Here is a 22,572-nt window from a genome sequence, read left to right on the forward strand (position 1 = left end):
GTCCTCATCGGGGTCTTAACCTGACTCCAGATCGTCGCCGTAACAGACTTGAGTGGGCAAATGCTCACATTCGATGGCGTCTGGCACGTTGGAGAGGTGTTCTCTTCACGGATGAATCTCGGTTTACATTGTTCAGGGCAGATGGCAGACAGCGTGTGTGGCGTCGTGTGGGTGAGCGCTTTGCTGATGTCAATGTTGTGGATCGAGTGGCCCATGGTGGTGGTGGGGTTATGGTATGGGCAGGCATCTGTTATGGACGAAGAACACAGGTGCATTTTATTGATGGCATTTTGAATGCACAGAGATACCGTGATGAGATCCTGAGGCCCATTGTTGTGCCATACATCCATGAACATCACCTCATGTTTCAGCAAGATAATGCACGGCCCCATGTTGCAAGGATCTGTACACAATTCTTGGAAGCTGAAAATGTCCCAGTTCTTGCATGGCCAGCATACTCACCGGACATGTCACCCATTGAGCATGTTTGGGATGTGCTTGACCGGCGTATACGACAGCGCGTACCAGTTCCCACTAATATCCAGCAACTTCGCACAGCCATTGAAGAGGAGTGGACCAACATTCCACAGGCCACAATTGACAATCTGATAAACTCTATGCGAAGAAGATGTGTTGCACTGCATGAGGCAAATGGTGGTCACACCAGATACTGACTGGTTCTGAGTCCCCAGACCCTCAATAAAGCAAAAACTGCACATTTCAGGGTGGCCTTTTATTGTGGACAGTCTAAGGTACACCTATGCACTAATCATGGTGTCTGATGAGCATCTTGATGTGGCACACCTGTGAGGTGGGATGGATTGTCTCAGCAAAGCAAAAGTGCTCACTATCACACATTTAGACAGATTTATGAACAATGTTTGAGAGAAATGGTAATATTGTGTATCTGGAATGAATTTTAGATCTTTGAGTCCATCTCATGACAAATGGGAGCAAAAACAAAAGTGTTGCGTTTATATTTTTGTTGAGTGTATATATATATATATGTATATATTGTTTTAATGGGCGGCTGTGCCTTAGTGGTCAAGTCATTGTCTTAACCAGAAGGTTGGGGGTTTAATCTCCAGCTCCTGCAGCAACATGTTCGATGTGTCCTTGGGCAAAACACTTACATTGCTCCCACTGCTTCGTTGGCGGGGTATGAATGTGTTTGAATGGGATCGCTTACCTCTGATGGTCTGACTACATAGCGACCACTGCCATCATGTGAATGGGTCGGAGTGACCTGCAATGTAAAAGTGCTTTGAGTTGTCAGACAATCTAGAAAAGTGTAATATAAGCTCAAGTCAATTTACCATCAATTATTACAGGAAGCAAAGGAAAGATCTTGATCAACTTGAACTCATCACTCCAACAGAGGTGCGTGTTTATTGGCTTACATGTCTTTCTGTAATTACAAGTCACTCTTGTACTAAAGTGGGAAGTTCTACATGTGGAGTGGCGAAGAATATCAATTGCTAACAAGTAGGTGAAAAGAGTTGTGTTTTTGTGTGTACAACAAATCTGTGCAATAAATGCCACAGAGCACTGAAGTTATCTGAAATTGCAATGTCATGTATTTTTTTAAATGTTGTGCACATATTTATGGTGGATGTTTGGATAGAAAAGGTATAATGTATCGTCCTCACACAGTGAGTTCTTTAAAATGAGGAGGACCGACTGGGTGGAAGTGAAATTCAGAGGAGTTGTGCAACACTCAGTTCAACAGGAAGGAAACACTTGTGGGGTTGTATTTACCATGGTAACGTTTCTTAATTATTTACTGAAATACGTGCTTTGAAAAAAAATCCATAGATTAATACTTTTTCAAATTTGTGATCTGTGTGCATGAGCTATTTGAAGTCTGGAAATTACACCAAACTGTTTTAAATTAAGCAGTTTGTCCCATTAACTTGACCTATTTTCTGTTATTAGATGGCAAAGGCAGTCATGGAGGTATTTGTAAAACTCCCCAACATGACATTTGGCTTCAACACAAAAGAAATGGCACTTGAACACAGAGCCATGGCTGAAACAATACTTGAAGCATCAGGTGTGTGGCAGCTTCTCTTAATATTTTGTTATGATATTGTAAGACTTAAGTTTCAAAATTAAAAATTCTATCTTAGTGTTTGACACAGAAAGCAGCTGTGCTATGTGCGCAGCAGCCAGACCACCCACTCAAGACCTTCCATCACAAGCTGGGTAAGGCGATATTGTGTTTTATTTGTTGTGTTTTATGGATACACAGGTTTGTTTGTGTAGTTTGTGACTTTCATTAAAAGCTGACAATAGACAGCTGACAGGAGAGAAGTTTGGATGAATTGTCTTTTTGCAGATTAGCAACAACTCTAACTGACAAATGGACAGCTGACCAAAATAGACAAGTACGAGTTGTGTTGACTGAATAGAAAGTTTAAACCTTAGATAAACCTTGCTGTTGAAGTGAAATATGTTTTTTTTCTTTTTTTGTAAGTAAAGGTTTCCAATTTCTACTTTTAAAGATTCAGTGTGACAGCGGTGCCAGCAGGTGGACAGCGCAAAATATAAATAAGTAAACACTGCGGAATGGGATTGAATTTTGTGCATCATTTTATTCATCAATCGATTCAGGAGAGACAATTATCTTAACGAACTACATTTGTACGTAAATGGTCCATTTTATTCCCATGGAGGCTGTTTTAAAGATAATATGCTTTGTTTGCTTGGTGTTTCTTTTGTGGTGTGTGTGTTTTTTTTGATCAGGTCTTATTTTTATTATTATGAATTAAAGTGTGCTGTTTCAGTTTTGTTTTCGTTGTATGTTTGTGTTTTGTTCTCCTTCTCTCCTCTCCCCCTTCTGTGTCTGTTCCTCTGTAGGCATGTGAGGTGCAGGGGGTGTGGCTGGCTTTTCCGCAGCAGACGAGGCACACCTGCCTCCACTCAACTACTGTGCCAGATTATTCCGTCATGTTCAGTAGCGTCTCCTTGTGCTCCCTGTTGATGAGCTAACAATCCTGTTTGGATTTTTGACTACTAGTTTTCTCATTTTTGGACTTACCTTTTGTCCCCTCTATCTCCAGATTTCGCTGGTGTGCCTCCTGCTATTTCTAGTTTCCCTCGCTGGAGTTTCCTGTTTGATCAAGTGGATCGCCTTCTAGCCAGCCAGCTCACTTCCCTCTGTCTGCCCTTCTTTGTGTTTCTTGGAACATTAAACTACCTTCATTTCTTTTTTAATCTTTTGATATTGAGTGTCACTTTCAGTACTTGCGGTCCGACTAACTGAAAACCTAACACAAAGTTTTGAGTTGAATCAAAATTTGAGCAGAACCTACCTTTTAATTTTTTCAAAAACTGAACAATATAATCTCAGTCTCAGAGTAACAGCCAGGGTGTTGGGGGAACAAGAATCCATTGAAAGATCTTTTTTACCCATCAGAGATTTTAAAAAAATCAATAAAAAAATCAATATGACCAAGATATCAAAGCTCTCGTTAGAATTTCAGCTGAATTAAACTTGAATTATCTCAAAAACTTTTCAGAAAAATATATCTTGATGTGTCTAGAGCTATTATAATTGTTGTAATTTAATTTTTATTTCATATTGATCAACAAGGTTTGGAAAATGTTCCTGCTTTTTGGGTGTTCCAAGCAGCACCTGTACCCTAAATCCGAGTATGGACGTGCATTATATTTCGAGCAGCGGCTGGCTTGATCAGGATTTTACAAATGACGGAACACTTTACCTCAGTAATTCATTTGGATTTAATAAAGACGAGCAATTCATGATTTTTACCAAAAAAGTATTGCGTGATAACTCCTCACACAAGTATCACAGACAGTCAGTCATTGTGTGATTTAGCAGTTCCGGGCTAAAAGCGCTCTCTTTTTCAAGTGAAGCATGATCGTGAGTTCAGGAAACTCAAAGCTGTCATGCTCAGCTGTGCTGAAACATTACGGTGGCTGGTAGTGGCAAACGCTCGGCAACTGATGAAAAACATGCAGCAAACATTCACAAACGCTGCACATCCAGAAGCCAATGCAAACTCCCAAAACAAATGCAAAGACACAAACAGCCTGCTAAAAAACACAAACGTGTTACAAAACAAACATGCTGCAAACAGGCAAAACATCATCATAAAATCCAACGCCTTGCAAGTACAGAAACGAAACTTAAATGAAAAACACACATTTAGAAAACAATAACTAATAAAGTGACGAAGTCCGGCCCCTTCCACTAGACCAGGGGTGCTCACACTTTTTCGGCATGGGAGCTACTTATAAAGTGACCAAGTCCAAATGATCTACCTAATATAAACGTGCAAAACATATAAGAGAAAGAGAGAGAGAGAGAGAGAGAGAATGACTCTGGCCTTTGTATGTAACTGGGTCCTGGTCTGTCTCATCCTGTTGAATTTTTTAAAATTAAAAGTCCAAGTATACTACTGAGTCATGATTACTGATTACTTTAACTGTAATGCCATGTTTAGTTACATTATTACTTAATCCACCCAAATAATATTATTGATGGATAAGTCATACTGTGACTGAATATGGCCTTGAAATATTCCGATTCATTGCATATCCTTTAGTTTTCCAGCCTAAACTACATTTACATCTATTTTTTATCTGTTTCATCTGTCGGTTCCTTCACTGTTTCTCATTCTCTTAGCTTACTACAGTTTTCACCTTTCCTCCTCTTTGCCTGATGACCCTCTGCCTTTCCTGCTGCAACAAATGATAACTTGACTGATGCAGCCTTTTAACACTACGTTACATATTTTAATATTCATTCAGCAAATACAGTCACATCGCGACCATCTTTACTTTCGCCATCACAGATCTTGTGATGCATTCTTTTAACCATTTTTAAATCACCTTCAATTTAACTTCACACAATACCTACTTCAATGAATTATATACACATTTTTAACCCTTTACATTAGCAGTCAGTCAATAAAACTACAGTCTTGAGACAATGAGAGTAATGCTACATTTCAACATTTGCTGGTGGCTCATGTACTCACAACGACAATGTAAACCTGCTGATGATATCTTATTCAACATGTACTATTATGCGTACAGTGTTAGCTGTTTTAACATGCTAACATTTCAGCTATGTCAATGCTTTTACAGATTCACAGAAATAAGCCAAACTCAAGTATCCTGATCGCTTCTCAAAGGAGTACAGCTGTGCCAAAAAGTTCAACCATTATAGAAACTCATCCTGTTCCATGGAAATCCTTCCAACAGTCGGGAAGACATTTGAGACGCAAACAAATAATCAAACCTCGTGCTTGCCCTCCGATTCCTCCTCCGAGAGCCATGGATGTCTGAAAAGTTAATAACCCCTAAAGTCAAACTGCAGTCAGATTGACACTACACACAGCTCGTCTCATGTCATATCTGGGTAGAGTGCACTTTGCTTATTGTCTGTAGGCCTGTTGTCAACACACACCATCTATCAGTCTGTGCCTGAACATGAGCAATATTTCAATCTATTTTCTCAACCTGCGTCAACCAATGATTCAGGCTATAGCTTTACCAGGGCCTTGATTGGTTGGCACACGTAGCTGACCACGCTCATCATGGTCAGGGTAAAGATGCTGGGGAACATCTTGCAGAAATCCACAGAGATGAAAACCTTGCACGCCAAATGGCCAGGAGCTGAGCAGATAGTCGGTGCTCTGGAAGGACATGCTGCTAGTGAGCAGAGCGCCAGCCACGGCCACATGGAAGGTCTGGCCGTCGGTGGCTGTTTTCATCTGGGTGCGTCTGTTGTGGAGGCAGACGTGAAGAGCAGCTCGCCGTTCACCTGCTGCAGGCGAGGAAACCGGCCCAACAGTAAATCTGACAGAGAGAAGGGAGAAGAGCGTGGAGATAGATGTCATTGGAGAAGGATTCTTACACATGCCTCTGCATACCAGGAGTGTACATGTGATAACTGCACCTTGAGGAGAGAGAACTTTTCATCCTAATATTAACATCTTCATTTCTCTTTATTTACCCCGACTCTTGAGCAGCTCTTACCCAGGCTAAGTTATCCATACTAACTTTTCTCACCACCGTCCCAAAGTGAATTTGAACCGCCCCAAAAACAACATTTTGCTTATTATCTTCTGTAATTGTTAGTAGCACAATAAAAACACCATTAGAATGTTAAGGAGATAAAAAATAATGTTTATTTTGCTCCATATAAATAAATTTTTGATATAAAACTGAGGACACAGAAAGTATCAGAGCGATACAGGGGCAAAGTTAGTAACAATATTAAACACACTTCAGCTTATCCAACATATAATTTTAGTCATTTGATATAACTATAACTGTTATAGTTATTTAAAAACAGAACAATATGTGCCCCAGAACTTCACAAAATGCCCTCAGTCTTTGTACTGAGGTCTTGGTGCTCTGAAGCCACTACTCCACCACTTGGTGACAGCTTTCACTGAGTCATAGTGTTGTGCAGGAGGACCATGAACAGAGATTTGCAATAGGCTGTTGAGCATCTCATTTGACAGGCAGGACCTCCAGTCTGACTTGATCCTCTTCATGCTAGAAAAGCCACGCTCACAGCCAGAGGAGCTCATGGGGAGGACAAGACCTATCTCTGCCACCACGTGGCATGTGCTGGAACTGGCCTTCCTTTCCTATGGCACCCTGTATCAGACGCTGCCACAGCACCTGGGAATTGAGGTGCCTGTAACAACGGGCAACAAGAATCTTGAGGTCAAGCCACTCTAGCCGAGCTGCCTCCATTGATTCAAAGTCTTCACGTGCCACAAGTAGTGGATGGAAATGTTCCATAAAGACATTCAGTTCAGCTGTGCCAAATGTTGCCAGATCAGTGGTGTTTTCTGGCCAGTTGGACAGGTCAAAGAGGGTGGTGTAACCCTAAAAACTTTGTACGAAATAGTTTAACTTGCTTAAAAAGGTTAAAATGTTCCAAACAAACATGCTAATAATAATAACAATCCGGGATTACTTCTAATGGTTGATCATTTACTCTTACTATTATTTTTGGATCTTGCTCTGGCCCTGACACTACCAGCTGACACCCCCCTTTCCAGTCTTCTGGGCACCCCTAAAAACCTTGCTCTGAGCCTCTGTAAGGATTCACAGGTCCCCTAGGTGACCTTGATTGCCCTCTGAAGCATCCTCCTGTCTTCCTGTAACAATTATGAGCAACATGTCCCAACAATCCACAATTATAGCATACATCTGAAGGCTGTTGGAAATTTCCTCCTCTACCTCTTCCTAAATGTCTTTGACCTCTTCCTGTCCATATCTGTGATTGGCCAAAATCTGACTGTGAAAAATAAACATTAGGGATCATAGGTGTCGCCAGGGCTGGCTGAAACTGTATCTGTCCCTGCTGCGGTTGAGGTGATATTTGATTTGGTTGAGGCTGACTCTGCACAACAACAGCTTGTTTCTACTCTTTTTTCTCATTATCAACCAGCTGTATTTGATTAAGTTTTCTGCTCCTTGACACATTTAAAGCACCTCCTCTTGCTCCACCTCTTAAATTTAACAACAACTTCCAGTATGAACTGACAATCAGAGAGAAAGCATCCTGTCTAAAAATCCTCTTGAAGTCAGGTCAAACCAACAGCACAAAAAAAGAAAATCACACTTACGCACAAACAAACATACTAAAGAAAAAGACAGAAACCAAACAACAATACATCAACCTAAACACATTTTAACAAATACACATAAACACAGACATTACACAGAGCTCAACAGACACCTAAACAAACACACAGACTATTCTGCAGATTACATTCTCACACACAACCTCCAAAAGTGCATTCCATTTTACTTTCAATTTTAAAGTCCACTCAGAAATCCTTTTCCTCTATTATATCACCAAAGGTTCCCTTTGGCCAAACTTTTCACAACTTGTTTTTAGAGCACCATTTCACACTGCAAACTCTTTCCAACTTTATACTTCTTAAGTATCTGCACTTTACTCCTTAAGTAATCTTTGATTACTCTAACTCTCTTTTCAACTTTTTGTTTTACTTTATTCCAATTTCCATGGCTAAAATCATTTTCCCTTTTTTTTTTTGCCAATTCCTCATTAAAGCCAACTTTCACTCAGAAGCTAATGTACACATTTTAGCAGCACACTTGCAATTCACATAATTGTTCATATTACATTGTGTCGCATGTATAAAACACTATACTACTAATGACTACGATAGATAAAACGTTAATGAATGCTATCACGTCACGTCTACTAGATCGTAGTGCAATGATCTAGGAGCAGCCAAGTGTCTTTCTTTTGTTACTGTTTTTTTAGGCCAAGTGCACCGACAGGTCGCTGCTGTTCATCGACAGTCAGTGATAGCATTCATAGGGCCTAATAACAACACGGTTCCAAGTTTCACAATAAACATCCAACTAATTTCTTCAAACACATTTATATGAACTTTTCAGTCCGGTAACAGCCTTTTTTTCACTCAGTTTTTTATTGAAGTTGTTTTCATGTTGAATAGCACAAAAAAAAAAAACAGTACAGGGATGCATAATAAAAGAAAACAAAACAGAAAAACAAGACAGACAAGGTGAAAGAATCACATTATTACATCAAGGCAGAAGGAGTCAGGTTTAGGGATTAGTTAATTTCACTTTGTGCCCGTTTCTCTAGACTATATGACATCTCAGATCATGAAAAGTTGTATGGGCCTCAACAAAGATAATACAATTATTTGCTGGTCCCAGTTGTTATGTCCCGTATTAGAAATACGTTGTTTGTGGATTTAAATGATTTTTTTTTTTCCAATTCTTTTGCCACAAATCTCTCAGTGCCTTCCTTATTATTATTTGGCATCGCCTTTTATCATAGGGAACTCTCAATACATCTCCATCATTTCATTTTGATGCTCTTTTAGCAATCCCATCTGCTTTCTTATGACCCTGGACACCAACATGATCAAGAACACCCCTTCTTTACGAGGAGGTCAATGAACCGTTGTCTAACACCAGGTGTTAATAATCAGCAATCACTACCCTCAGCACTAAGAATCATTTAAAAGCAACTCTGAGTTCACAGAGAAACCACAGAGGGACTGCAGCTGGGTGAAGTTGAAGGTATGAAATGGATCTGGGTGATGGTCAACGTTTCAGGTCTTGGTCTGCAACATTATTACTGAACAAAATGTTCTCCTTTTCTGTTTTTCAGCCTCTTGGGGACAGCTGAAATATTAACTTTGATTATATACAGAATTGACTTTATAGCAGCACAATGAGGTGAGTGAATGGCTGGTGTATTTTTGTTTTAATTTTTTTTTTTTTTTTTTTTTTTTTTTTTTTTTTTATATACATAAACATGTTTTCTCTGCAGGGTTTTGTGGATTTTATGTCTGCTGATTGGAAGCATCACCTGTGGCCCTATGTGGAAAGGTAAACTGTGTTTCCTCCAGTCAAACGTTTGTTTGAGATCTGTGCAGCTCGTGTGAGTTATCAGGCTGTGTCAAACTGTGCTGAACAAAATGAGTGATTAAATCATGTTGGGTTGTTTTGGTGTTTAGGAAGAGGGCAGAGTTCTGAACAGGGCAGCAGCTCCTCTCTACCAAGTCAACACAACCCCAACATGGCTGTGGGTAACGCAGGCAGAAATGTTGTGTATGGTGGACAGGTCTACCGCAGCCCTGTGGTCGGTTACTCTGCACCTTCTCGTGGGTACGCTCAAGGCAGTAACTATGGCGGTAACAATGCTGGTGCTTATGGAGCGGCTTCATACGGTTCTGCTTCTGCTCAAGATGAGGCTGGGAACTCTGGATCTTCTACAGACGCCGGTGCAAGTGTTGAAGCACTTCTGCCAGTGTTCAGTGACGTGTCTGATCTGGAGCCAGTCTCCTCCTTCAGTTCTCGTTCACGTTACCAGAGAGGAAGATCCGTGTTTATTCAAACCCGCTACAGCCCAGCAGAGCCCGCTCACTCACCCGTGTCGTTTTACAATCCTGTAAAAACTGTTCAAGAGCAAAACAGTCCTGCTAAAGAGCCAACTAAAGGAGGCTACTGAAAAATCTCTGGTAAGACAAAACTGTCGATGGCTAATTTTGTTTGTGTGCCTGTGCAGCTGACTAATTTGCTTTGTCTTGCAGGTCTCCATTGCTTGAGGTTTCCCTGCTTGTTAAAGTTTAATCAAATGACAATAAATTATTTAGTAAAGAAATGTCTTTGTGCTTTATAAATTGTTTCAACCGTGTGGCAATACCCACTGCGTTTGTCTGGAGAAAATGCAGGCCTATAAACGGGCTTTTTTTTTTTTTGTCATTCACTGACTTTGCCCATCAACCTATTGGGTGTAAATGCCTGAGGGTTAAAGTAGTTGACATCTCCTGGACCTGTATTCTAAGATTCTCGTAACGTGGCTTAAAACTGTTTTCATGAGAAGTTTCAGCTAAGGATTTATTTGGGAACTTTCTTACAGCAAGTGCCGGCCATTCACTTTTCCTTCTCGGTGAAGGTGTTTTACCTTCCCTTGCTGGGTATGTTTTAAAATCCCATGGCCACTTAAGTAGCTTGAAAACCAGGGAGTTGTATCAATGTGGGGAGTTTGAATTAGTGATTGGATGCACAGGTGGAGGTAATGTGTAGACAAATGGAACATGTCTCACTTTGTACTGGGGAAAAATGCTTAAAACATTGGCACAAAAATGCTTTCCTGTTTGGCTCAACTGTGAGTACAGTTCATGCTTGCGTTGTCTCTACCCCTGTGACAAACGGCTCTTTTCAAAACGCAAGAGGCATGTCAGATGCCAGGACAACATCAACTGGCCACTTAGAGCTCCCTTCCAATGTCAGCGTTCCTCACCATCTCTACGTCTAAGCCCAGCAACCCTTCTGAGGAAACGTCGCTGACTATCCACCTCGTTCTGCTCGTAACACTGAGGCCTTTTTTTTTTCTTTTCTTGAATCTAGGGTTGCCTAATAAGTCGATCACAAAGGTAGTGTGGGTAGATCACGCAAAATAATGAAAAGTAGATGTCCGCCTATATCGTCCATTACTGTATGGAGAGAAAAAAAAAACCCCAGCTAGGCTCGGTGCTCCGTTAGCCGCCCCCTGCTTGGTGCTCAATACAGTTTTGCAAATTACAGATTTTATTTGGTTGGAATACAGGCGCTGCCCATGAGGGGTTAACATTTATGGTTGCAGGTCTGAAGTCTGTAATTTCTTTAGACATGGATCACCGCACATCGCTAAGTGGTGTGAGGGGAAGGCCAGGGAGAGGTGCAGCATCCGCAGTGATGAGTTAATTTATTTTGATTAAGATAGGAATTAAATCTATAAAGCCATGTTAAATTTACAATAAAAACATTGTACCCGTATTTCAAACTTCTGAACCGCCGTGAGAGAATTGTGGAGAGGTCGCTGTCAGTCTGTGCTTACACTGCAATAAATCTCATAACCTGCTGGCCTTGGTCTTTAATAACAAGGTTATCAATTTTCAAAAAGTTATGAGGAGGCAGTCGGCTAGATTTGTGATTAAATATTGACGAACAATAAGCATCACATTTTGCTCACTTTTTTGCCACTTTGCTCAGTCACGTTCAAGGTTTCTGCCTGGAATAATTGCTGTGTATTTAGAGGCTCAATCCTAACAACCCATATACTAGCCTACACGTGGTATATACTGTATATACACCCCAGATGTCTACCATGTTAACTGATCAACAATTGTGGGCATCTCTCATGACTTCTTCCACACAAGATCATCACATTATTTTATATTAGGTTGATCATTTTGACTTGGTTATTTTATAAGTGTGAGCACCCCTGCTCTAGACTTTTGGATATTTGAATGTGTTTATCAACAAGATGTTCTTTACACATTCTGTTAATGGTAGAAACTGGTTTAGTTACTGGAGGACCAATGAGGAACTTACAATCGGTTTACCATTAGTTTATGATTATCTAGTGAGTTTGCCATTATTTCTTAATTTGCTCCCTAAAAACTCTTCCCACTTTACTAGGTTCAAGGTTCTTTATTGTCAATTCCAAAATATGTCAGACATACAGTGAAATCGAAATTACGTTTCCCCCCTCCCCACGGTGCAATGTAGATAAAAAAAGGTACGGTAAATAAAATAAAACAAGGTAAAAAAGATAAATAATATTTACAATAATAAACCTAAATGTGCAAAAAGTACAAAGTTAAATAAAATGGAGTATAAAACAAGATTATAAGAAAAGTCAAACTTGTGCATGCTTGCAATAAGTGACCAGGGTTCTGTTTCAATGTTCAAACAGTGAGGAGGTTCCAATGTTCAGTGTTCATGGGGGCAGTGGGGAGGGAAGGGAGGGAAGGGAGGGAAGAGAGTTCAGCTTCCTGACAGCTTGGTGGAAGAAGCTGTTTCTCAGTCTGGTAGAGCCGGCCCGCAGGCTGCGGTACCGTCTCCCCGATGGCAGGAGGCTGAAGAGGCTGTGGGGTGGGTGGGGTCACTCACAATGCGGGTTGCTTTGCGGGTGAGGCGGGTGCCGTAGAACTCCAGAAGAGAGGGGAGCGGGACACCGACGATCTGTTCAGCCGCCTTCACTGTGCGCTGCAGGGTCTTGTGGTTGGCAGCAGTGCAGCTCCCCAGCCACACAGTGATGCAGCTGGTCAGGATGCTCTCGATGGTGCCTCTGTAGAAGGAGCACATGATGGGTGGGGGTGCTCGTGCTCTCTTCAGCTTACGGAGGAAGTAGAGGCGCTGCTGGGACTTCTTGGCCAGTGATGTGGTGTTGGCTGTCCAGGAGAGATCCTCACTGATGTGGACCCCCAGGAACTTGGTGCTGCTCACTCTCTCCACAGCAGCACCGTCGATGGTCAGGGTGGGTTTGGGAGTGGGGGCCCTCCGGAAGTCGACAACAACCTCCTTGGTCTTGTCGATATTCAGGAAGAGGTTGTTGTCTTTGCACCACGTGGCCAGTTGGCCCACCTCCATCCTGTAGTGCGTCTCATCGTTGTTGGAGATGATACCGACCACTGTTGTGTCGTCCGCGAACTTCACAATGTGATTGCTGCTGAAGGATGGAGTGCAGTCGTGGGTCAGCAGCGTCAAGAGCAGGAGGCTGAGCACACAGCCTTGGGGGGGCCCGGTGCTCAGGATGGTGGTTTTTGATGCGTTTCCGCCAACCCGCACAGTCTGAGGCCTCTCGCTGAGGAAGTCCAGCAGCCAGTTGCACAGGGAAGTGCTGAGCCCCAGCTGGTCCAGTTTGCCGATCAGCTGCTGAGGGATGATGGTGTTGAATGCTGAACTGAAGTCTATGAACAGCATTCTGACGTATGAGTTTTTGGAGTCCAGGTGGGTGAGGGCTGGGTGAAGAGCAGAGCAGATTGCATCCTCGGTTGATCTGTTGCCCCGGTATGCAAACTGGTAGGGGTCCAGGGTGGAGGGAAGGGAGGATTTGATGTGGGCCATGACTAATCTTTCAAAGCACTTCATGATGATGGGGGTCAGTGCAACGGGTCTATAGTCATTGAGAGTGGATGGTGATGGCTTCTTTGGAATGGGTATGATGGTGGTCGTTTTGAAGCATGCTGGAACAACAGTCTGCCTCAGAGAAGTGTTGAAAATGTCTGTGAAGACATCTTTGAGCTCCTCTGCACAGTCCTTCAGCACACGGGCCAGGGATGTTGTGTGGACCTGCAGCCTTGCGGGTGTTGATGTTGGAGAAGGTTCTCTTCACGCTGGCTGCAGTCAGGCACAGGGTCTGGTCGTGGGGAGGAGGGGTGGTCTTCTGTGGGGACATGCTGTTGTTTGCTTCAAAACTGGCAAAGAAGCTGTTTAGGTCGTTCAGCAGAGAGGTGTTGTTGTCACAGGTCTGTGGCTTGGGTTTGTAGTCCGTGATGGTCTGGATACCACGCCACAGACTCTGCGCGTCTCTGCTGTCCTTGAAGTGTCTGGTTACTTTAAGTGAGTAGCTGTGTTTAGCTTTCCTGATGCCACGGGACAGGTTGGCCCTCGCTGTTCTCAGGCCGACTGCATCCCCAGCTCTGAAGGCGATGTTCCTGGTCCTCAGTAGCCCGTGTACCTCTCCTGTCAGCCATGGCTTCTGGTTAGCCCGGGTGGTGATGGTTCTGGTGGTGGTGACATCATCAATGCATTTGCCGATGTAGGACGTAACAGTGTCAGAGTACTCCTCAATGTCTGTGTGGTTGTTGTAGGTGGCTGCCTGCTTAAACATCTCCCAGTCTGTGGTTTCAAAGCAGTCCTGAAGTGCAGCAGAAGCCCCCTCTGGCCACACACATACCTGCTTCAGAACTGGTTTGGTGACTTTAACCCTGGGTCTGTAAGTTGTAGCTACATTAATAGTAAGGAAACGTGGCCTCTGACAGTTGCCACTGAATGTCCGCAAGCTGGCCTGCAAAATAACTTAAAATGTTTTTTTTCCCGGAAACTGAACGTCCTACTGGTTTTCAGTTGTATATAAAGCTGGGCATCTTTCCAAAAGGTTTTACTAAAATAAATAAGTAAATGTTTCTTCTTCCAATCCACAGAAGTCACACGTATGTTCAATGTAAAGTTTAAATCTTTTAAGTGTTTTCTTTGTCGGGTATATTTTATGTAATATTTTAAATGAGACTTCTTTCATCATGTTATTCAAACAGAATGCATCATCAGCCACACTTTATGCTAGTTAATCTCTCCAAGGTGTGCAGACCAATAAACTGTCCTCTAGGTAAATGTAAACAGCTTCTCAAATATCTGTTAGAACAGGGTTTTTTGTGTCTACTTCCCCAACAAAAATCTCACACTTAACAGCTTTCTATAGTATTTCTTTCAGTCCCCTTCAAAAGCTGCAGCAACCACTGTGGTAGTGCATCAAAGACCACTGCATATTCCTTCGGGGTCACTGGCAACTGAAATTTTTAAGTTGATTAACTAATAAAATACCATGCTCCATCCAAGCCTTATATGGCAAGGATTTATTTTTATAGAGGATGTTTTCATTGTTCCATATGTAGCATCTGGTTGGTGAGAAGTTTGTTTGTTGATCAGTTTCAAGGCCAGCAGAGCTTGTTTGTGGAAGTTGTAAAGTTTAGTAGGGAGCTTTTCGGCTTCATAATTTCATTTCAACAGAAACTGTATTCCACCTAAACGTGTGTGGAGAAAGAGCTCCAGAAGTTGTTCTTTTGTCTACAAAAGTTAATTAACCAGTTAATCTTAAAAAAATTGTTCAATGTTTCAAAGGTTAATACATCCAAGCCACCATCCCTCTCGGCGTTACACAGAATATCTTTTATGAGGTAATGACACCTTTTCTACCAGATAAAATTAAATAATGTTTGACCTAATTTCTTGGAGACTGCAGCAGGCATTTCTAGCGCTATGAGACAAATACACAGATCTTGATATTCGTTCCACTTTGGATAACAACGTGTGGCCTTTTAAGGACAGATCCCTGATTAACCAAATACTGAATTTTCTTTCTATTTGTTAAATTATTGGCCTAATGTTTGCCTCTGAGCGCCAGTTTTCATTTTTTTGTCAAGTATTACACCCAGGTATGTCACCGCTTGTTTAACAGGGATCTTATTTAGTTTTCTAGATCACAATGTTTCAGGGGAAACAGTACAGATTTGCTAAGATTCATTGTCAAACCAGAGACCTGAGAAAATTCCTTTATGCAGTGCACAGCTCTACCAAGTTCGTTTTGATTAAACAGAAAAATTGTTGTGTTGTCGGCCAATTGAGCTAATTTAAATTCTCTACCTAAGGCCCTGATGCCCTGAAAGTTACTTCTTTATGTTACTTACTTTATGTGTTGAAATGAGCTGTGTGACCAGCAGGAACAAAAATGGAGGCATTCTTGTCTGATTCAACAAATAATATTAAATCTGGCCGTTGTACCATTTGTTGCCTTTGCTGAGCTGTTACTCCCTTTATAATGTGTTTTAACTGCCCTCAAAAATCAACAAATAAAATAAAACTCTCCTCTGGTATAAACTCATTATAATCTATCATATCTAGTCTCAGATGTATGTTATTAACGATGTTCCTTCCTTGCATGAAACCAGATTGTTCCTTATCAAGAATATCAGCTAGTCCTATTCTAAATCTTTTGGCAAAAATGAGAGCGAATAGCTTTGCATCATTATTTAATAAACTAATTGGTCTCAAGTTTTCAATACTTAGCTGATCTTAAGGGCATCAATACATTTTTGCAATACAGTTTATTTTCTGATCACAAGTTACTTGGAATGCTTTCTTACTATCTGGTTGTATAGTTTAAAGGAATAATGCCATCAAGGGGTCAGACAGATACAGCTTCTCATAAAAGCTCATTACATATTGTGAGACTAATTTTTCATCCTCACACATATTTTACGTTTGCTCATGGAAGATATTTCATGATTTATTTTTTTCTAAATTGAAAAAATATTTTGTGCACTTTTCCACATTCAAGCCATTTCCCTCTGGATCTGATGAAAGCACCTCAAGCCTTTTCCTTATAGACTTCATCCAATTCAGTGTGGAAATAATCCAATTCTTCTTTTTCCCATGCTGGTAGGTTCAGTTTTCTCCGATAATGGAAGGATTTGGGCAATAAGTTTTGGTTTTTTTCTTATCTGCTGATCCTTCTGCTTAATCTTATGGCAACATTTCTAAGCTAAATTTGACAGTCGCACACACACATACACATGCACACCTACTCCAAATCCTCTCTGGGTTGAGAGCAGATACTGCAGTAGCTGGCTACTGTAACAGATCAGACCACATTCAATTCAAATAAAATCTACCCCTCTTCACTTTACTGCTCCTTCATTCTTAAACTCTGCTTCAAATTGTTATTATATTTTTTAAACTGAGAAGGTAAATGAAACATCCCAGAACAGAATCTTTGTTGGTGTTTTCTTTAACTGTATCTTCCAGGGACTGGAATCGCTTGAGAGATTCAACTTGCCTCTTCTCAATTTTCTCAAGTGTACTTAACAACTCCAAATTCGGGTCAGAGTCCTCCAGCTCTTCACGCACCGATTTTCTTGTTTGTTTGTTGTTTTGCTTTTGGCTTTTTCGGAGCTTCTGATAACTGCTCTGGTGTCGCTTCACTTCCCTCGTCAAGGGGGCTGTCCGTAACTTTAAGCTGGTCGTTAAAGCAATCACGTGCATAAGAGTGCGTTGTAGTTGTAAAGTTTTCGTCCATGTCCTTCAGACCGGTGTCTTATTAATCACCTTCTCTATCCCTCCAGTTTCAAAGCCCGAAGCCAAAAAGTTTGTATCGCATATGGAGGAGGCGTTCCTCTACCTTTGGTTCTTTGTTTTACAAAAGTCTACTTCTCCTTTAAGTTCTTTCGACACCTCTGCATGCGTGTTTGAGTGCCCAGGATCTTTCCTTTTTGAGGGGTAAGTTGCTTTTTTACATTCTTCTGACCACATTACATAGCCACTCGGACCGCTGTCTCACAGCGTCATGCCTTTCTTCTCAGCAGCGGGAGTAGCCTATCACTGGTCCTGCCAAACCACAGCTCGTCATTGTTGTTATTGTTGATGGTGTCACGTTGCGAATGACGCAGAAGACACATCGAAGCAACAGCAACGTTCAGATTGAGTCTGATATGAAGGAATCAGATTTGAAACCACCTCCTCAAGTGGTTTGAATCAGATTTGGAAAAATCAGATCTCATGTGGCTTTTTGTGTTCAGACTGGCAAAAAAAATCAAACCAAACAAGGCCTTTTAGTAATCCTATCTGCTTTCTTATGACCCTGGACACCAACAGGATCAAGAACACCCCTTCTTAACGAGGAGGTCAATGAACCGTTGTCTAACACCAGGTGTTACCAATCAGCAATCACTACCCTCAGCACTAAGAATCATTTAAAAGCAACTCTGAGTTCACAGAGAAACCACAGAGGGACTGCAGCTGGGAGAAGTTGAAGGTATGAAATGGATCTGGCTGATAGTCAATGTTTTAGTCTTGGTCTGCAACATTATTACTGAACAAAATCAATCAATCTTTATTTATATAGCGTCAATCCATAACAGTCGTTATCTTGAGACACTTTACAAAAATGTTCTCCTTTTCTGTTTTTCAGCCTCTTGGGGACAGCTGAAATATTAACTTTGATTATATACAGAATTGACTTTATAGCAGCACAATGAGGTGAGTTTAATGGCTGGTGTATTTTTTTTTTAATTTTTTTTTTAATTTATATACATAAACATGTTTTCTCTGCAGGGTTTTGTGGATTTTATGTCTGCTGATTGGAAGCATCACCTGTGGCCCTATGTGGAAAGGTAAACTGTGTTTCCTCCAGTCAAACGTTTGTTTGAGATCTGTGCAGCTCGTGTGAGTTATCAGGCTGTGTCAAACTGTGCTGAACAAAATGAGTGATTAAATCATGTTGGGTTGTTTTGGTGTTTAGGAAGAGGGCAGAGTTCTGAACAGGGCAGCAGCTCCTCTCTACCAAGTCAACACAACCCCAACATGGCTGTGGGTAACGCAGGCAGAAATGTTGGGTATGGTGGACAGGTCTACCGCAGCCCTGTGGTCGGTTACTCTGCACCTTCTCGTGGGTACGCTCAAGGCAGTAACTATGGCGGTAACAATGCTGGTGCTTATGGAGCGGCTTCATACGGTTCTGCTTCTGCTCAAGATGAGGCTGGGAACTCTGGATCTTCTACAGACGCCGGTGCAAGTGTTGAAGCACTTCTGCCAGTGTTCAGTGACGTGTCTGATCTGGAGCCAGTCTCCTCCTTCAGTTCTCGTTCACGTTACCAGAGAGGAAGATCCGTGTTTATTCAAACCCGCTACAGCCCAGCAGAGCCCGCTCACTCACCCGTGTCGTTTTACAATCCTGTGAAAACTGTTCAAGAGCAAAACGGTCCTGCTAAAGAGCCAACTAAAGGAGGCTACTGAAAAATCTCTGGTAAGACAAAACTGTCGATAGCTAATTTTGTTTGTGTGCCTGTGCAGCTGACTAATTTGCTTTGTCTTGCAGGTCTCCATTGCTTGAGGTTTCCCTGCTTCTTGTTAAAGTTTAATCAAATGACAATAAATTATTTAGTAAAGATGTTGTGTGGGTTTTTTAAATTCCTACCTATTTCGATTACCTGCCAATGCCTATAGTTTGGCCATTTAAAAATGGCCACAAATTAAGGACTAAAAAGGGGCCCTTACTTAAACAAAACAAACCTGAGTATCGAAGGGTCCTGAACCACCCTTGATGCCATGCTGGCATTGAGGAGAAAAATATCCCTCTGTTGAAAACCAATGGTCATTTGACTATCAACCTATTGGCTGTGAGCACCTGAGGGTTGTGGCTGTTTCTACCACTCCTGAACCTCCATTTTTTAATCTTGTAACTTAACTAGCAAATATTCTAGACGGGCCATTCAACTGAGTGATTTGGGTAAAGGGATCAGACGGTAGAGTTGGTGCAGCCGTTTACGCGTCTGCTTTTATAACTCGTGCAGCTAACGGTCAAATCCTTCCTGTTTTGAATTGAGTAGTTTGTTTTGTCTCCTCCTGGGGAAACTTGGATCCTTTTGACATTTTATCAAACTTTTCCATGATTGTTAACTAACTGGGAATCCAAGGAGTCCTTTCCCTCCTTGACTCAGAGGTGGGAGGTTGAAAAGGGTCAAATTGGGTATAATACACATCCTACTCCACTGCAAATATAGAAGAGCTTTGGAGCAGTGTCAGAAATCAGAGGGCTAAAAAGTATCTGCTGAAAACACTGAAGGTTACTCCTGAAAAGACTAGCTGAACTTGTTCAAGAGAAAGCTGAGAGCTCTGGTCTGAGCACACTTGACTAGTATGAGACGTCGATGCATCAACTTGGAGAGGTCTGCGGTCCAAAGGAAGCAGATGGGGGGGGGGGGGGTCTCCGCCTGCCTGGTAAGAATTTGACCTCAGACCCTGTTGAGATGAAGTGGCGAGCTGTCTTTTTACTCAGACCTCTTCAAGGCAGAAAATTGTGATGTGATTGCTACCAATTAACTTCAAGGTCTTCCACAGCTGAGTTCAGGAGAATGTGACCTCTGCAGTGTCACAAAGGTCTCAGGAAAGGCTCCAGGCATGGCAGTCTTCCTGCAGACATTTTAAGTACTTCTGGAGTTTTCTTGGACATGACCTGCTGGACATTTTAAGGATTCTCTTGAGAAACAAATTCTTCCAGCATCCTGTAGAAGCGGGATCTGATCCTGTTAAAGAACTGGAGACCTTTAGCTCTTTTATATACAGACTATAAGTGTCAAAGGTTTTAGCGAACAGACTTAGTATTAGTAGTGAGCTCTCGTGTCCCTGATAGATCAATACAGGACAATTTGTTTTCAATCAGACATTTTTTATGTTTGCAAACATTACATTAATGTGGATATTTCTATTGACCAGGAGAAGGCATTCGATCCGGTTTGCCACTCTACTTTTTGCCACTCAGCAAGCTTTTGTTGATGGGGAGCACTTTTTGTCCTGGGTGATGTTGTACAGTGGTGCAAGTGGTGCGAAAAAAAAGAAAAAATGTAATTATATAATACTAAAAAAGAAAAATGAATTTTATCTTACAATCTAAAACTGTATAAAGAGAAGTAAAAATAAAGAGAGGCTATAACCATTCCCTTATCTTGTCACTACTCCATAAAAGCCCTTCTAAACTCCATCTCCACTCTAGTTCATATATCCCACCTCGTCATTCAGTCCTCTCTATATCGTCTTTGTGACATTTCATAATAACTTTTTTTTGTAACATTACGAACATCACATTTACCTGACACACATTTTGCCATTAAATAAATAGTTAATTTTAATCATTTATGTCCAAGTCTTATTCTTGATATAATCACTTCCTGTCTTCATGCACTTCACTTTTAAGTCCTTTATTTCAATTGATTTCTGGATGTTGTATTGTCTTTCTTTTATATCTTCATTGCAAATCCCTCAGTGCCTTCCTTATTATTATTTGGCCTTACCCTTATCATAGGGAACTCTCAATACGTCATTTCATTTCAATGTTTTTTTTAGTAATCCCACCTGCTTTCTTATTACGCTGAACACCAACATGATCAAGAACAACCCTTCTTAACGAGGAGGTCAATGAACCGTTGTCTAACACTAGGTGTTACCAATCAGCAATCACTACCCTCAGCACTAAGAATCATTTAAAAGTAACACTGAGTTCACAGAGGGACTGCAGCTGGGAAAAGGGTTGTTTGCAGGTATTGAATGTTTTTGCTTGATTTTAATGCTTTATTATCTGCAACATTATTCCTGATCAAAACTTCCTAATTTCTATTTTTCAGCCTCCTGGGGACAGTGGCAATATTAACTTGACCTGTATCCAGACTTGACTTTATAGCAGCACAATGAGGTGAGTGACTGGCTGGTGTGTTTGGCTGTTTTATTGCCTTGTAGTGATTATATTTTATTTGGGCTTTCTCTGCAGGATTTTGTGGTTTTCATGTCTGCTGATTGGGAGTGTCACCTGTGGCCATTTACCTAAAGGTGAAATGTTTTAAGTCAAAAGTTGTTGGGGTTTTTTTTGGTCAGAGAGGACTAGATGTGTGTATCTTATCACTTTTTGGGCTCTGTCAAACCGTGTTGTAGAAAACCAGTCACTGACTCGTGCTTTGTTTTGGTGTTCAGGAAGAGGGCAGAGTTCTGCCCAAGGCAGCAGCTCCTCTCTACCAAGTCAACGCAATCCAAGCCCCAACATGGCTCACGGTAACGCAGGCGGATATGTTAATAGTCCTGTATACACCAGTGGATTTTCCGGTGCTCAAGGCAGCAACTATGGCGTTCACTATCCTGGTGCTTATGGAGGAGCGAGCTCGTACGGTTCTGTGTCTGATCCTCGAGATGACGCTGGGAACTCTGGCTCTGCTACAGACTCCGGTGCAAGTGTTGAAGCGCTTCTGCCAGTGTTCAGTGACGTGTCTGATCTGGAGCCAGTCTCCTCCTTCAGTTCTCGTTCACGTTACCAGAGAGGAAGAGCCGTGTTTGTTCAAACCCGCTACAGCCCAGGAGTGCCTGTTCGCTCACCCATGACTGTTTACAAACCCTTCATGAGACCTGTTTCAAAGCAAAGCAGTCCTCCTCGAGACCCACCTAAAGGAGGCAACTAAATCTGTGGTAAGATGACTAGAGATCTACTTAATGATTTGACGTTCCTGTTTAGCTGACTATTGTGTTTTCTCTTGCAGCTCTGTTTGGCTGGGTCCCTGCTATGTGTTAATACTTGCTTAAATGCAAATAAATTATTTTGGAAACACATTTTTCATTTCTGTGAATCCCCCCCCCCCCCCCCCCCCCCCTTCCATAAGGATGACACCATCAGTCTTTGTAACAGTATAAACTCCAGCTTTAGAATTGCTGTGACTTGCGCTCAATAAATTTTTGTTCAGGGTTACAAATGTCAGGAGGCTGTGGAACATGTTCATGGGGACAGTCTGTGCTGTTAAAGGAAAAATTATAACGCTTGAATTGGATCTCAACCATTCATACAGTTCAGCTGACATCTTTAATTGTGAAGATTGAAACACTGAAAAAACAGGGCCTTGTTAGTGTAGCGATTGTCCATGTTCCAATATGAAACTCTGGGAGCTGCCACCTGCAGAAGTTTGCCGATGACGCAGCCATCGTGGGGTGTGT

The 22,572-nt window shown here is 41.7% G+C and overlaps 1 protein-coding gene and 2 long non-coding RNA genes across 3 annotated transcripts; all 3 read left to right on the plus strand.

The window, feature by feature from the left end:
- The first annotated feature begins 9,162 nt into the window (after nt 1–9,162).
- LOC306825159 lies at nt 9,163–10,163 on the plus strand. The gene is made up of 4 exons (XR_013779222.1): nt 9,163–9,237; nt 9,332–9,390; nt 9,519–10,022; nt 10,095–10,163. It is a non-coding gene; the product is annotated as an uncharacterized lncRNA (long non-coding RNA).
- A 7,831-nt stretch (nt 10,164–17,994) lies between these two features.
- Nucleotides 17,995–18,994, plus strand: LOC306825474 (uncharacterized protein). Its single transcript, XM_079346244.1, has 4 exons — nt 17,995–18,084; nt 18,160–18,218; nt 18,347–18,850; nt 18,923–18,994. Exons 1-3 carry the CDS (start codon nt 18,080–18,082, stop codon nt 18,838–18,840), a joined length of 558 nt encoding a protein of 185 aa, XP_079202370.1. The 5' UTR covers nt 17,995–18,079; the 3' UTR covers nt 18,841–18,850; nt 18,923–18,994.
- A 2,222-nt stretch (nt 18,995–21,216) lies between these two features.
- Nucleotides 21,217–21,698, plus strand: LOC306825881. Its single transcript, XR_013779314.1, has 3 exons — nt 21,217–21,292; nt 21,368–21,426; nt 21,568–21,698. It is a non-coding gene; the product is annotated as an uncharacterized lncRNA (long non-coding RNA).
- The last annotated feature ends 874 nt before the right edge of the window (nt 21,699–22,572 follow it).

Source organism: Symphodus melops (assembly GCF_947650265.1).
Source record: "Symphodus melops genome assembly, chromosome: 6".
NCBI lineage: Eukaryota > Metazoa > Chordata > Actinopteri > Labriformes > Labridae > Symphodus > Symphodus melops.

Coding starts and splice junctions, on each gene's coding strand:
- LOC306825474 (XM_079346244.1), top strand. Junction 18,219..18,346: donor CTGTGGCCCTATGTGGAAAG/GTAAACTGTGTT, acceptor TTTGGTGTTTAG/GAAGAGGGCAGAGTTCTGAA.